At 44.9% G+C, this 16,316-nt stretch overlaps 1 protein-coding gene across 1 annotated transcript; it reads right to left on the bottom strand.

The window, feature by feature from the left end:
• Positions 1-1,336: 1,336 nt before the first annotated feature.
• LOC125632730 (uncharacterized) lies at positions 1,337-15,725 on the bottom strand. Its single transcript, XM_048841390.2, has 2 exons — positions 2,563-15,725; positions 1,337-1,974 (listed from the first exon to the last, which is right to left on the bottom strand). The coding sequence occupies exons 1-2, from the start codon at positions 3,143-3,145 to the stop codon at positions 1,889-1,891; spliced, it is 669 nt and encodes a 222-aa protein (XP_048697347.2). The 5' UTR covers positions 3,146-15,725; the 3' UTR covers positions 1,337-1,888.
• Between the last annotated feature and the right edge of the window lie 591 nt (positions 15,726-16,316).

Genomic DNA, 16,316 nt, shown 5'->3' with positions numbered 1-16,316 from the left:
GACGTCAGCGCGGTCACGTGAGTGATCAGGACATGGACACAGATTTCTCTGAAAGCATGGGCCCTGCCAATGCATGCATCATGGTGCTAATGGGGCAGGTTCATGCTGTGGAACGCCGATTCTGGGCTCGGGAAACAAGCACAGACTGGTGGGACCACATAGTGTTGCAGGTCTGGGACGATTCCCAGTGGCTGCGAAACTTTCGCATGAGTAAGGGCACTTTCATGGAACTTTGTGACTTGCTTTCCCCTGCCCTGAGGTGCATGAATACCAAGATGAGAGCAGCCCTCACAGTTGAGAAGCGAGTGGCGATAGCCCTGTGGAAGCTTGCAACGCCAGACAGCTACCGGTCAGTTGGGAATCAATTTGGAGTGGGCAAATCTACTGTGGGGGCTGCTGTGATGCAAGTAGCCCACACAATCAAAGATCTGTTGATATCAAGGGTAGTGACCCTGGGAAATGTGCAGGTCATAGTGGATGGCTTTGCTGCAATGGGATTCCCTAACTGTGGTGGGTCTATAGACGGAACCCATATCCCTATCTTGGCATCGGAGCACCAAGCCGCCGAGTACATAAACCGCAAGGGGTACTTTTCGATAGTGCTGCAAGCTCTGGTGGATCACAAGGGACGTTTCACCAACATCAACGTGGGATGGCCGGGAAAGGTGCATGATGCTCGCATCTTCAGGAACTCTGGTCTGTTTCAAAAGCTGCAGGAAGGGACTTTATTCCCAGACCAGAAAATAACTGTTGGGGATGTTGAAATGCCTATATGTATCCTTGGGGACCCAGCCTACCCCTTAATGCCATGGCTCATGAAGCCGTACACAGGCAGCCTGGACAGTAGTCAGGAGCTGTTCAACTACAGGCTGAGCAAGTGCAGAATGGTGGTAGAATGTGCATTTGGACGTTTAAAGGCGCGCTGGCGCAGGTTACTGACTCGCTTAGACCTCAGCGAAACCAATATTCCCACTGTTATTACTGCTTGCTGTGTGCTCCACAATATCTGTGAGAGTAAGGGGGAGACGTTTATGGCGGGGTGGGAGGTTGAGGCAAATCGCCTGGCTGCTGGTTACGCGCAGCCAGACACCAGGGCGGTTAGAAGAGCACAGGAGGGCGCGGTACGCATCAGAGAAGCTTTGAAAACCAGTTTCATGACTGGCCAGGCTACGGTGTGAAAGTTCTGTTTGTTTCTCCTTGATGAAACCCCCCGCCCCTTGGTTCACTCTACTTCCCTGTAAGCTAACCACCCGCTCCTCCTCCCTTCAATCACCACTTGCAGAGGCAATAAAGTCATTGTTGCTTCACATTCATGCATTCTTTATTCATTCATCACACAAATAGAGGGATGACTACCAAGGTAGCCCAGGAGGGGTGGTGGAGGAGGGAAGGAAAATGCCACACAGCACTTTAAGCACAGCACTTTAAAAGTTTACAACTTTAAAATTTATTGAATGACAGCCTTCTTTTTTTTGGGCAATCCTCTGTGGTGGAGTGGCTGGTTGGCTGGAGGCCCCCCCACCGCGTTCTTGGGCGTCTGGGTGTGGAGGCTATGGAACTTGGGGAGGAGGGCGGTTGGTTACAGAGGGGCTGCAGTGGCAGTCTGTGCTCCAGCTGCCTTTGCTGCAGCTCAACCATACACTGGAGCATACTGGTTTGGGCCTGCAGCAGCCTCAGCATTGAATCCTGCCTCCTCTCATCACGCTGCCGCCACATTTGAGCTTCAGCCCTGTCTTTAGCCCTGTCTTCAGCCCGCCGCTTACTCTCTTCAGCCCGCCACCTCTCCTCCCGGTCATTTTGTGCTTTCCTGCACTCTGACATTATTTGCCTCCACGCATTCGTCTGTGCTCTGTCAGTGTGGGAGGACAGCATGAGCTCGGAGAACATTTCATCGCGAGTGCGTTTTTTCTTTCTTTCTAAGCTTCACTAGCCTCTGGGAAGGAGAAGATCCTGTGATCATTGAAACACATGCAGCTGGTGGAGAAAAAAAAAGGGACAGCGGTATTTAAAAAGACACATTTTATAAAACAGTGGCTACACTCTTTCAGGGTAAACCTTGCTGATAACATTACATACATAGCACATGTGCTTTCGTTACAAGGTCGCATTTTGCCTCCTCCCACCGCGTGACTACCCCCTCAACCTTCCCCCCTCCCTGTGGCTAACAGCGGGGAACATTTCTGTTTAGCCACAGGCAAACAGCCCAGCAGGAATGGGCTCCTCTGAGTGTCCCCTGAAGAAAAGCATTCTATTTCAACCAGGTGACCATGAATTATATCTCACTCTCCTGAGGATAACACAGAGAGATAAAGAACGGATGTTGTTTGAATGCCAGCAAACATACACTGCAATGCTTTGTTCTACAATGATTCCCGACTACGTGTTACTGGCCTGGAGTGGTAAAGTGTCCTACCATGAAGGACGCAATAAGGCTGCCCTCCCCAGAAACCTTTTGCAAAGGCTTTAGGACTACATCTAGGAGAACCGCAAATGCCAGGGCAAAGTAATCCTTTCACATGCTTGCTTTTAAACCATGTATAGTATTTTAAAATGTACACTCACCAGAGGTCCCTTCTCCGCCTGCTGGGTCCAGGAGGCAGCCTTGGGTGGGTTCGGGGGGTACTGGCTCCAGGTCCAGGGTGAGAAACAGTTCCTGGCTGTCAGGAAAACCGGTTTCTCCGCTTGCTTGCTGTGAGCTATCTACAACCTCCTCCTCCTCATCATCTTCTTCGTCCCCAAAACCTGCTTCCGTATTGCCTCCATCTCCATTGAAGGAGTCAAACAACACGGCTGGGGTAGTGGTGGCTGAACCCCCTAAAATGGCATGCAGCTCATCATAGAAGCGGCGTGTTTGGGGCTCTGACCCAGAGCGGCTGTTTGCCTCTCTGGTTTTCTGGTAGGCTTGCCTCAGCTCCTTCAGTTTCACGCCGCACTGCTTCGGGTCCCTGTTATGGCCTCTGTCCTTCATGCCCTGGGAGATTTTCACAAAGGTTTTGGCATTTCGAAAACTGGAACGGAGTTCTGATAGCACGGATTCCTCTCCCCAAACAGCGATCAGATCCCATACCTCCCGTTCGGTCCATGCTGGAGCTCTTTTGCGATTCTGGGACTCCATCATGGTCACCTCTGCTGATGAGCTCTGCATGGTCACCTGCAGCTTGCCACGCTGGCCAAACAGGAAATGAGATTCAAAAGTTCGCGGTTCTTTTCCTGTCTACCTGGCCAGTGCATCTGAGTTGAGAGTGCTGTCCAGAGCGGTCATAATGGAGCACTCTGGGATAGCTCCCGGAGGCCAATACCATCGAATTGTGTCCACAGTACCCCAAATTCGAGCCGGCAACGTCGATTTAAGCGCTAATCCACTTGTCAGGGGTGGAGTAAGGAAATCAATTTTAAGAGCCCTTTAAGTCGAAATAAAGGGCTTCATTGTGTGGACGGGTGCAGGTTTACATCGATTTAACGCTGCTAAATTCGACCTAAAGTCCTAGTGTAGACCAGGGCTAATACTGGCGTTGCCATCTTTTGATTATATGGCATTGTTAACATGGCATTTTCCATGAAAATCTATGTAAGAGCAGTAGATAGATTGGGTTTAACCTGTCATGACCAAGATCCAATTTGGGTAATCTTGCCTATTTAGCCTCTCCTGGAAATTTCAAATGTAAAGTTGAGTAGTTTCTGTGCACTTGTTAATGAGTTGCCACATTTCACCTAAACCACTGTGTTTCAGTGGATGCAGTTATGCCTATAAAGAGTATTTATATCAGTTTGTAAAATACATCAGGATCCTTTTGGGATGAAAGGAAGAACATAAATGAGCATTCGCATCAGCCTAAATGAAGAGAGTGGCATTTTATTCTTGTGCAAGTAAGTGAATAGTCTATGATTCCTCGGGGTCTATTGCTATACTTTATTAATAAATACTCTGTATGCCCTGTGTTTTGTGTGGGGAGTGTTTTTATATTACATCTCAGAAAGACAGATAGTGTGGAAGATGAAGCACAGTGACTTGAGATTAGTTTCACAGGAATATGGAAATTATTTGAAGTCTGACCAGAAATGAAATTATGTATCACTAATGCAATTCTGTCTTCTAATACAGTACATGCAGTTCTGTAAAATTTAATAAAATACAGATATTGAACTTAAAAAAAAGATGTTATTTATTAAGGGCCAGATTGAAACATTGCTTCTAGCCAATAGAAGCTGTGCTGCCCCAGGAGCAGTCCAGGGAAGGAATTGTGTCTCTGAGACAACTAAAAAACCCAAAGGTTAAGGGCCTGATTTTCATTTACACTAAGCCCCCTTTTACACTGGTCTGGTAATATAAAGAAGCCTTAAAATGAGACTAAATTACATGACACCCACGCTAAGGCCACCCCTTCGATAGGCTGCAAGAGCAGTATAAAGGGACCTAACCATGAATGAGAATCAGGCCCTTAATCCGGAAGTGATCAGTTAAAGGATTCAACTAGTTCCCACTACTATAAATTCCTGCATCACTCACCATCATCCCACCCACCTTATACTACCCATCTAACATTTGCCACCTACAATTAAAAAAATTAAATGCAAAGATCAAAACAACAAATTACTAAAGGATTATAAAAATCTTATTTTCTATTCAAGGAATCCATTTCTAGTAATCTCCTTGTGAAATGGTATTTTGAACAGTTATTCCATATCGAATCTTTTATATGCAGCAATGCAAGATAAGGGATTTTACTTTTTTTTTTTTTTTTGCGTGCTTGAAAAGCATTCTTGACTTTGTGTGAAAGATAACCTGTCTCATTAGCAATTATCTGTTGCCTATGCATAGCCAGGACATATATAGCCAACAATTATTCCCTCTAGGTACAATCCACTGGCAGTTATTAGAGTGCATTCAGGACCATGCACCTTTTATTTGCTGTTGGGGAGTTGTCACTCAGTTTCTGAGAGCTTAGTTGAGGCATCCTTGAAAACAGGGGTCGCCAACCTGTGGCTCCGGAGCCAAATGTGGCTTTTCAGAAGTTAATATGCGACTCCTTGTATAGGCACCGACTCCAGGGCTGGAACTACAGGCGTCAACTTTCCAATGGGCTGTGGGGTGCTCACTGCTCAACCCCTGGCTCTGCCACAGGCCCTGCCCCCACTCCACCCCTTCCCGCTGCCTCCCCTGAGCCTGCAGTGCCCTCTCTCCTCCCCCTCAGAGCCTCCTGCACACCACAAAACACCTGATCGGAAGGGAAGGGGAGGCATTGATTGGCAGGTCTGCCGGTGGGTGGGAGGCGCTGGGAGCGGGGGGGCTTTGATGGCACGGCTGCTGACATATTACTGTGGCTCTTTGGCAATGTACATTGGTAAATTCTGGCTCTTCCTCAGCCTCAGGTTGGCCACCCCTGCTTGACAACATCATTGTGAGCTTCTTTCTGTTTATGAAAGTTTCTCTTAATAGATTCATAAATTTTAACGCCAGAAAGGACCACTGTGTTCATCAAGTCTGACCCCCTACATAACCCAGGCCACAGAATTCCATCCAATAGTTCCCACATCGTGTCCAATAACCTGTGGTTAAACTACGGGATTTTTTTTAGAAAGGCATCCAGCCTTGATTTAAAGACCTGAAATGACAAGACATGCGTTAGTATGCTGTTCCAGTGGGTAATTACTCTCACTTCAAAAATTCCACTTATTTCCCAGTTAAGTTTGTTTGTCTCATTTCAACTTCCAACTCTTGGATCTCATTATGCCTTTTCCTGCTTGACTAAAGAGCTCTCTAGTGTCAGATATCTTTTCCCTCTGAAGATACTTATAGACCATGATCAATTCACCTCTTGATCTTCTTTTCAATAATCAAAATCTATCCTGGTATGTAGGACTAGCAGTTATTTGCGTCCATATTGCCTAAAGGTAGGTGTTGCTGAAACCTAGATTTGTTTATTACTGTAGGAGCAGAGAGAAGTAACCAAGGCAAAGAGTTCTGATTCTGGTAGCTCTGACTTGATCCCTGTGGAGAAGCTGTGTCTGTTGGACACTGTATTTAATATCCACAGCTCTCACAGAACTATTTACTTGAGAAAATCTGTGGAACATCTACAAGGGTTCCTATCTATCTACCCTCTTTTGCCATTTTTATGAATGGTGAGAAAGCTTTGCCACCTGACTCTCTTTAAAATGAGATCCCTATGGAATAGTCATCAGCTTAAGCATTTCCAAAACACAATACTGAAAAAAACCTCTTCATGTTTAAACAGTGAGCAACACAGGCATGCTGGCAAATCCATGAGATTTACAGGTTCAGAGTTAACTCTATATCTGTAGAGTAAAGTCCTGGCTTCAGACAGCCTTTCAGAGGGCTCCCACTGACATATGTATCCAAAGCTGGAATATGGCCCTTATTCCTTCCTGAATAAGGAATAGAGATGCAGGAATAAGTTTAGAGATGAGTCTGGGTGAATCTAAGGGAGGCTAACTTGATGTAATTTAACCTTCTGGCTTTCTCAGTTTACACATTACACTAAATTGATTGGTCATGGTGTAATTCACACCAGGAGCCTATACTGATGTTGCTGAGGATTTGGAAGAGAGGCGTAGCAGGAAAAGCCATGAATAGGAGAGAACAGAAAGGTGTAAATTAGAGTAATCATAAAGTGGCCAATTTTAATTTAAAGAGACAAAGCGGGTGAGGTAGTATCATTTATTGGACCAACTTCTGTTGGTGAGACAGACAAGCTTTAGAGCTTACACAGGTCAGAAAAAAGAGCTCTTTGTAGCTCAAGAAGTTGGTCCAATAAAAGGTATCACCTCACCCATCTTGTTTCTCTAATGTCCTGAAACCGACACGGCTAAAACAATAGTGCATACAAACACAAACAAAGCAATGATTTTGTGAAAGGTCTATAACTGGATCTGAAGCAGAGAACCTTATTAAAGAGCTGGAGGGGAGAGACACACAGACTCATTTTTTCCCGGTTTCAGAATACAACTTAATTGTATTGTCCTCATAAAGCAGGAGAAGTTGACAGATATTAATTCCACTCCTGAGCAGCTAGATGTAGCCCTCCAGCATGGAGGTATCCAGGTCTACTTAACAGCAATGTGAAAAATGAATGAGTCACTGATATGAGATTCACAATATATATTGGAGCTTCCAATCAAGCAAACAGGCTGCTGCTTATCAACTGTTTTATAGAAAATTTGTAACCCCAAATAGGAAATCCTAAGAGTCACCCTTCCCCCTCCCTGCTACACAATATTTAAATAAAAAGCTAATAAGTAATATATATTGGTCCCAACAGATCAGATCATAGCACAGAATATATCTCCCTTAAATATTCCTAGCCCAGACTGCATCCTAATGTTTATTACAGAAGTCTCACTGATGGCCCTGCATTTTCCTGAGGCAATACTCCCCTTTCATTAACACCAGCCCTAGAAATATGCCAAACTAACGGAGTAATGAAACCAATCGGGTAACATCACAGGCACTTTCCCATTTGTACTACTTCTGTCTATTTATAGTTCAGCACAAACAATCACATTCATTTAGTGACTAGTCCATTAATTACTTGCATAGTCCTAGGTCATCATGCATCTAACTACAGAGAAAAACCATGGGTGATGTGGGCAATTTTCAGGAGGAAATGTACGTTTGTGCTTTACAGCATTGCCTGGTCCTCTGGAGAGCCAATCAACAGAGGTGGATAGAAAGCTGGCTAGATCATCGAGCTCAGTAGGTGGTGATCAATGGCTCCATGTCTAGTTGGCAGCCGGTATCAAGCAGAGTGCCCCAAGGGTCGGTCCTGGGGCCAGTTTTGTTCAATATCTTCATTAATGATCGGGAGGATGGCGTGGACTGCACCCTCAGCAAGTTTGCAGAGGACACTAAACTGGGAGGAGTGGTAGATACGCTGGAGGGTAGGGATAGGATACAGAGGCACCTAGACAAATTAGAAGATTGGGCCAAAAGAAATCTGATGAGATTCAACAGGAACAAGTACAGAGTCCTGCATTTAGGACAGAAGAATCCCATGCACTGCTATAGATTAGGGACCGAATGGCTAGGCAGCAGTTCTGCAGAAAAGGACCTAGGAGTTACAGTGGACGAAAAGCTGGATATGAGTCAACAGTGTGCCCTTGTTGACTCACAAGTAGGGGCACTGCCAGCAGATGGAGGGACATGATCATTCCCTTCTATTCAACACTGGTGAGGCCTCATCTGGAGTACTGTTTCCAGTTTTGGGCCCCATACTACAAGAAGGATATGGAAAAATTGGAAAGAGTCTAGCAGAGGGCAACAAAAATGATTAGGGGACTGGAACACATGACTTATGAGGAGAGGCTGAGGGAACTGGGATTGTTTAGTCTGCGGAAGAGAAGAATGAGGGGGGATTTGATAGCTGCTTTCAACTACCTGAAAGGGGGTTCCAAAGAGGATGGATCTAGACTGTTCTCAATGGTAGCAGATGACAGAACAAGGAGTAATAGTCTCAAGTTGCAGTGAGGGAGGTTTAGGTTGGATATTAGGAAAAACTTTTTCACTAGGAGGGTGGTAAAGCACTGGAATGCGTTACCTAGGGAGGTGGTGGAATCTCCTTCATTAGAGGTTTTCAAGGTCAAGCTTGACAAAGCCCTGGCTGGGATGATTTAGTTGGGGATTGGCCTTGCTTTGAGCAGGGGGTTGGACTAGATGACCTCCTGAGGTCCCTTCCAGCCCTGATATTCTATGATTCAAGAAAACCCTCCCAACATGGTAATTTGCTTGCAAGTTGTTACCCTGCCATGGAAATACCCCCTTGGAAGTGAGGAGGCAGCCCAGTAACTCCATGAGGCTCACCTCATGATTCTCTATCAAATTTTCTCCTCAAGAGGGCCAGGGGAGCTGTGGAAAAGGCTAAGGTACAGCCGCTCCATTGTGTGGATCCCCAAAATTTAGGGAACAGCACTTCCAATCCATGAAGGGCCAAGCTTTTCTGTGAAACAGCTCTGGTTCTTCGTTTCCTTCTCTGCTGCATAGTAGCAGCTGCAGACTGTACCCATCGGAATAGTGATGGAGCCAACAGAGGATAATGCCAGGCATAATACCCCTTTTCTGCTCCCAAAATTCCATTGCACCCACTCCTGCTATTATGTTTCGAAGGAAAAGGATGCTATGGAGTCATGGCTCCCCTACACTGCAACCCCCAACCTAGGGTCCCCTGGAGAACACTCCCAATCCACTGACAGCAGCGCAGGCTTTAGGCTTTAGACCTGGTTGCCCAAAATGGGATTCTGATGCCTTACTGTGCATGAGTAGGATATTTGTCTCACCATCAGATAGTGTCATGGGCATGACAGATGTTCACATACCTGTTATTTACATGAGATCAGTGGGAAAGGGATCTCTGTGCCTTTTTCTATTATTAAAGATTTTACACGCATCTGACTAGATGATCTCTTGAGGTCTCTTCCAACCCTACATTTCTATGATTGTGTGTATAATTTAATTATATCATCACTGGTGTGGCTACCATGTGCATGCTGAATATGAGGAGTGATGCCATGTAAGAGTCTTCAGGAAACATACACAGCTACCCAAAACTTCTGTCCCATATGTCTCTGAAAGAAAGAGTGGAGCTATTCAAAAACATTCCGTATATCCCTTCCAGCACCTGCAAACCTGCTATCACCACCTCAGTCAGGAGTAACACTACTGAAATCACTAGAATACACCACCATACAATTGTAGTAAGTCAGAGAAGAATCAAATCCCTTGACTTCAACAGAAATCGTACAAAGTTGGGCCATGTGTTTCTCTATCATTGTGATATAGGCACCAGAGTTTGTATATACTAACCCCTGAATCTGAGTAGTCAAATTATATAGTGTAACCCTTCTGCCCATCAGAGTTGGCAGCAACAAGGGCCGGGTTCAGTATCTAGGGGTTCCATTCCAATAACACAATGCAAAACCATCTCGAGCCCCCACCCAGTGACCTGGGACAAATATATACCACCCCGCTGGACGCCTCCAAGAGGCAATACTTCCCTCTCCCAAGCACAGAGTCTGAGTGTAGCAAAGCCTTTTAATAACAGAGAGAAACAATGTGGCATTATGTTGGAGAAACACCAAACAGGATTCCTAACACAACTCATGAGCAAAAAACCCACCTCAAGCAAATTGGGGCATGTCCTTTCCCTTTTCGTTCTTGAGTGCAGCAACCCAAAATCACCCGAAGTCCCAAAAGTCCAACACCCCAAAAATCTCTGTCCCTGGTCAGTGCAGCCCCAGAATTCGAAAGTTTATCTGCGGAGTTTTACTTCCCAACCTGGGTGGAGATGGTGGGGGGATGTTAAGGGGCACCTTGCGTGGCCCAAAGCCAATTGCCCCACCTCTCCATAGGGCTCCGCTCCACCCCACCAGCCGTCCCACGAATCGCTCTGCTCTGCCAGCCGCCCCCATGAGCTGCTCCAGGCATCCCAAAACTTGCTCCGCTCCACCAGCCGCTCTGCTCTGCCAGCCATCCCACAAACTGCTCTGCAATATATCTTCAGGCTCCCCCACTACTTAACACAACACTCAGAGATTTCAGCTCTTTGTAAGTTTAGCTCATTTGTGATTTCAGCTTGTAGTAGGGGAGCCTCAGTGCTGATGCACCATTGGCCCAAAGTGAATTCAGCTCAGCAGCCTGTAACTAGATTCCTAATAGAATCAAAATTAGCTCTGATATTCCACAGTGGAGAGAGGAGGAAGTGCAATTAGCATGTAAGGCCCTCACCATAGGACCCATACCACCAGGTATTAATACCTATCCCCAGCCTCTCTCCATTCACTGGGTTTTGGAACCCATGACCCTTGCCTAGCGAGTGCTCCTTAGTTGATGGTGAGTCCCTCCATCATAACAAAAGGCCAAGTACAGTTCCACTGTCCTTGATTCACATAATCAGGATAACAACAGTTTATTCCTGCCCCAACAACAGAGAAACTGGGGCTCCTACAGCAGCCAAAGTGACCATCTAGGCAGGGTGGGTGTGCCTATGCAAATGAGATCAGCCCCTGAAGTTCTTTTCCACAACCCACCATGACTCGCCACCAGATGTCAGGGTAGAGCTCATCCTGACTCTGCTTACATCCAGGGGAAAACAAAGAGGAAAAAAGACTTATCCCAAGAAGCTGTAGGAGAAGAGGTGGATCACTACTCCCCCGCCCTCCAAAGTTACCATTTGTACCCTTTCCCGCTGTCCTCCAGCCAGGGTTTTCCCTGGGTATATTTAGGCAAAAAGGATTGGCAGCAGCTGATGTGGCACCTTGTTTTGATACGACAATTTGAGATTAGTGTGCCACCATGGGCGCTAGCTACCACTGAATTTGATTATGGCATTGTGTGTGCTCGACTCTTGCATTTTGTTTTTGTTGTAGAATTAACAGCTGAGCTGGCTGGCTGCCACAGCTCCAGCTATGGTCTCCAGAATGACCACAGAAATAACTGAATCCATTTGACCAATTTTATGGAAATCTTTGCTAGCACTCGCTCTCCCACTCCTTCAGTTCCATAAGCTGCACTCGCACGGGCAAGCTCTGGGGCATACACTGATCAGAGAAGACAACAGCTTCACTGTTCTGCTTTAAGAAATAGCATCGCACACTTTCACCTTAGTTTGCAGCAACACTTTACATTTCATATTGAATTCACTCTGCAAATAGAGGACATCTTAACAGTCCTTGGGTTTATAAACAACTGGCAGGCACATACATTCTACTGCACTTTAACATACCGCTGGGTGCTCTAGTTTGGTTGCAATACTTCTAACATAGTGGAAATTATGCCTAGGCCTAAAATTCCGCTCAACATCTACTTCATCCCAGAGGGGGCAAGGGCAAGTCCTAGGGGAGAGAGGACATGAAAAGTGAAAAGGATGGTACATGGCTAGGCTATGGGAGTTCACAACACCTCTGCTCCTCCCGATCCTTGTTGCAACATGCCAATAAGGATGGCCCATATCCTCTGCTTATGTAAATCAATGCTTGACTGAATTCTGTGGTGCCCACCAGTCAGCTGAGGATCTGAGCTGTAGTGTGTGATATTTTATTCCACCTGAAAGAATATGGAAAGTGCATCGCCCGTAGGCCAAAGACATTGTACTGTACAACAGTTTAGGGATGGTAGGGTGACCTCTTGATGTCCCTTCCAGCCCTACATTTCCATGAGGCTGATTTATTGTACATGTCTATTCAAAAAAGCATTGCTGAAACACATACAACTGCAGTAACCTAACTGTCTTTCCAGTTTATTACCTCAAGTGGTAAATGATCTGAAAAGATATTCTCTCCTTTTTCTAGGCAAAAATTAGTCTATTTTTTGTTGGCTTGAGACTGCCTAGATCCCCTTAATTCAGAGCTACGCTTAGCAACAGCACCAATAAAGGAAGAGATTAACAGCTGTGACACAAAGAAAATAAAAGTGGCAACAACTGTTTTCTGCTTGGCAGTTGCTCCTGTTTTGTGTGGTATCGTTTGGATTTTGTAATCCAGCCAGCATGTGGTAATGTTTCCACTTACAGAGAACAGATGCAGGAGAGAAAGATGATATATTGCTAAGTACAGTGGCATTGAGGACATGTTCGTAAGTACTATCAATAGCCAAAGAGTGGGTTTGGAAGAGCTTGGAAAAACCTACCTTGTCATGAAGTTCAGTTTCTTAAAGGTTTGTTAGTCTAATGGGCTGGAGGAGAATGAAATCAGCCAATAGAAGAAATGCAAGTGGAGAGATTAAGGACAGGATGACAAAAAAAAACAGTTATTTCATAATTATGCAGATGGATGTCTGCCTAATGGATTCCTCCTGAAAAGAGAGACAGCAATTAGCCAAATTTCTAACATGACATCTTCTACAATAGCTCAGCAACTGTGCACTGAATTTCCCCTATGTATTGTGACTGAGTTTTGTGTTGGACTAGTAGCCTGTGGCAGTGAGTTAGGGAAATGGCACCATGATGAGATACAGGATACAGTAAAACAAGCATTAAAGCAAACCCAGTGACTGATGACATCAGTGATGATTATTTTATCATCATATATTTCCTAAGGGCTGTATGTTGCCCTCCAGCATACAATGGCACAGAAGGCTGGTTGACACACAAAGAGTTATGATAAGAAAAGGAAACTAAACAAGGTGCCCCAGCCTGCCCTAAAAAAAAATGTAGTTAGATGAAGCAGAGGGTGTAACTGTAAAAAAACAGTGGAAGAAGAAATGAGGAGGAAATACAGTGCACAACCACTGTGTACAAGGAAACATGAGAGGGTAGCTTTTCTTCCACATTACCTTGGCCTCCTTTTTTAAATCTTGCCATACGTTCCCTTAGTGCATTGATCTTGTCCTTAGGAATCCAAGCTTCCTGTGTCAGTGTCCAGTTCAATATGTAAATAAGCAATAGTGGTCCCATCCTTGTGGAACAGTGAGCCTATCCATGAGACTAAGAAATGGCCCAGCAATGCCTCACAATGCCCACGTCCTTGGGGGCCCATGAAAAGGAAATCACCCAACTAATGTGCCAGGGACATTAAGTGCCACCTCTTGCCCCCCACTCCAGGAACATGTTAAAGGCTGCAAATGTGAGAACAGCTCACAGGCATCATTCTATCAAAATTCATCTGGGGTTTCCTCAAGGACTATGCCCAGCAAGGAAACTCACAGTGGAGAAATGGGGAGGGATGTAAAAGACCTGCTGTCTTACCAGCTCCCTCATGGTTTTTCTTCCAACCATCTTAGGAAGAATAATGGCCTTGCTGTCCATATAAAAGCTCTTAGTCACAATGAGCCTCTGGCCATTCTGCAAGGATAATTGCAGAGGAGACTCTGGCAGGCTAATGGGTGGGGCCTCTTTTCCTCTAAAAGCTCTGGGCTCTTCCATCAAGGACTCACCTTGTTAACTGCCTTTCTTCCCTCCTCCTGGGTCCCCACCCTTCCAGCAGTTGATATTTCTGTGCTGACCCTACTCTTGGATCAAAGAGAACACAGGGAATTATAGACCGGTCAGCCTAACTTTGTTACTTGGAAAAATACTGGAACACATTATTAAACAATCAGTTTGTAAGCACCCACCAGATAATAGAGTTATTAGGAATAGCCAGGATGGATTTGTCAAGAACAAATCATGCCAAACCAACCTAATTTCCTTCTTTGACAAAGTTACTGGCCTAATGGATGGGGGTGGGGAAAGCAATAGACATGATATATCTTGATTGTAGTAAGGCTTTTGATAGTGTCTCACATGATATTCTCATAAACAAACTAGGGAAATGTGGTCTAGATGCAACTATGTAAGGTCCATGCACAGCTGGCTGAAAAACCGTACTCAAAAAGTAGTCATCAGTGGCTTGTAGTCAAACTGGGAGGGTGCATCTAGTGGATTTCCATGGGGGCGTATCTAGTGGGGTTCCACAGTCCTGGGTTCAGTACTATTCAATATTTTCATTATTGACTTGGATAATGGAGTGGAAAGTATGCTTATAAAATATGTAGATGACACCGAGCTGGAGGAGTTGCAAGCACTTTGGAGGACCAGACTGGATTTCAAAGGGACCTTAACAAATGGGAGAATTAGTCTGAAATCAACGTGATGAAATTTAATAAAGATAAGTGCAAAGGAAGGAAAAAAATCAAATGCACAACTACAAAATGGGGAATAACTGGCCAGGTGGTAGTACTATTGAAAAAGGATCTGAGAGTTATAGTGGATCACAAATTGAATATGAGTCAAGGTGATTCAGTTGTGACAATGGCTAATATTCTGGGGAATATTAACTGAAGTGTCCTACGTAAGACATGGGAGGCAACTGCCCCGCTCTACTCGGCGCTGGTGAGGCCTCAGCTGGAGTACTGCATCCAATTCTGGGTACCACACTCCAGGAAAGATGTGGACAAACTGGAGAGAGTCCAGAGAAGAGCAACAGAAATAATAAAAGGTTTATAAAACCTGACCTTTGAGGAAAAGTTTTAAAACTTGGGCATGTTGAGTCTTAAGAAAACTCGGCGGGACCCAAGAACAGTCTTCAAACATATTAAGGGCTGTTACAAACAGAATGAATCATAGAATATCAGGGTTGGAAGGGACCTCAGGAGGTCATCTAGTCCAACCCCCTGCCAAAGCAGGACCAATCCCCAACTAAATCATCCATGAGGACCAGTTGTTCTCCGTGTCCACTGACGGTAGGACAAGAAGTAATGGGTTTAATCTGCAGCAAGGCAGTTTTAGGTTAGATATTAGGAAAAGCTTTCTAACTATAAGCATAATTAAGCTCTGGAATAGGCATCCAAAGGAGGTTGTGGAATCCCCATCACTGGAAGTTTTTAAGAACAGGCTGGAAAAAACCTGTCCTACCTCAAAGCAAGGACTTGATGACTTCTTGCGGTCCCTCCCAGCCCTACATTTTATGATTCTATGCCAGACCTCCAGTGTGGTTTTGCACACACTCCCCTCTGGCATGCTCAGTAGCACTGTTTATCCTCCTCAACAGACTCTGGCAATGAAAAGCTGTTAGTGTCCTGCAGGGGAACCAGCCAAAACAGGGTCAACACACAGTAGAACCTAGAGCATCCCTGCATTTTGTCAACATCACAGCCAACCTGCACTGTAAGGGCTCATCATGGCAAGCCGCATCTTTGGCCCAAAGACTTCTGTGCACCCAGAAGGCCAAAGCCAATTAAAGATGGGGCAAAACATAGAAGGCTTCTTCGTTGCTTTCACAAAATATATACTGTATATGAGACTTGGGAGGACAGATTTTTAGATATGAGAATGAGGTAGGGTTGAAAGGGTGAAGTAGATTGCACCAGAGTAAAGGTCAGCCATGGAAACGTAGCTGGAGGAAGTGGGTTTCAAGGACAGCAAGTCACCTAGAAATGAATTAGGAAAGGTCTACTCCAGAGTGTTTAGCTGAAAATGTGACCTATACATTAATAAAAATTTCTAATACATGTTAAAGACAAACTCCTTACAGACAATTCTATTAACATATTGAGTGATGAGTAAACATGGGAAACACCACCATTATAATGAGTGAAACAAATTAAGGAGGGGTTATACAAATAAAAATATCCTCTGCTTCAGGAAGACAATTACACGTAATATGAATGAGGGTTGGAACGGCTCAGTAAGCACATTCAAGGCTATAGGCAGCCTATTAAGCTATTAACTCTTCACCTCTTAAGCGCTCATAGAATCAATAAATGATGAGTAAGTCTCTCATCAAATGGCAGGAATATTTCCTATTATAGTGCAGAAACATCACCACCTTTTATAACCTGTTCTATTTAAGATGTCTTGAATGGGTTGAAGTTCATTTCTGTAATATGC

Source organism: Caretta caretta, chromosome 2 (genome assembly GCF_965140235.1).
Source record: "Caretta caretta isolate rCarCar2 chromosome 2, rCarCar1.hap1, whole genome shotgun sequence".
NCBI classification, from domain to species: domain Eukaryota; kingdom Metazoa; phylum Chordata; order Testudines; family Cheloniidae; genus Caretta; species Caretta caretta.
This window is presented reverse-complemented; position numbering and strand designations above follow the sequence as displayed.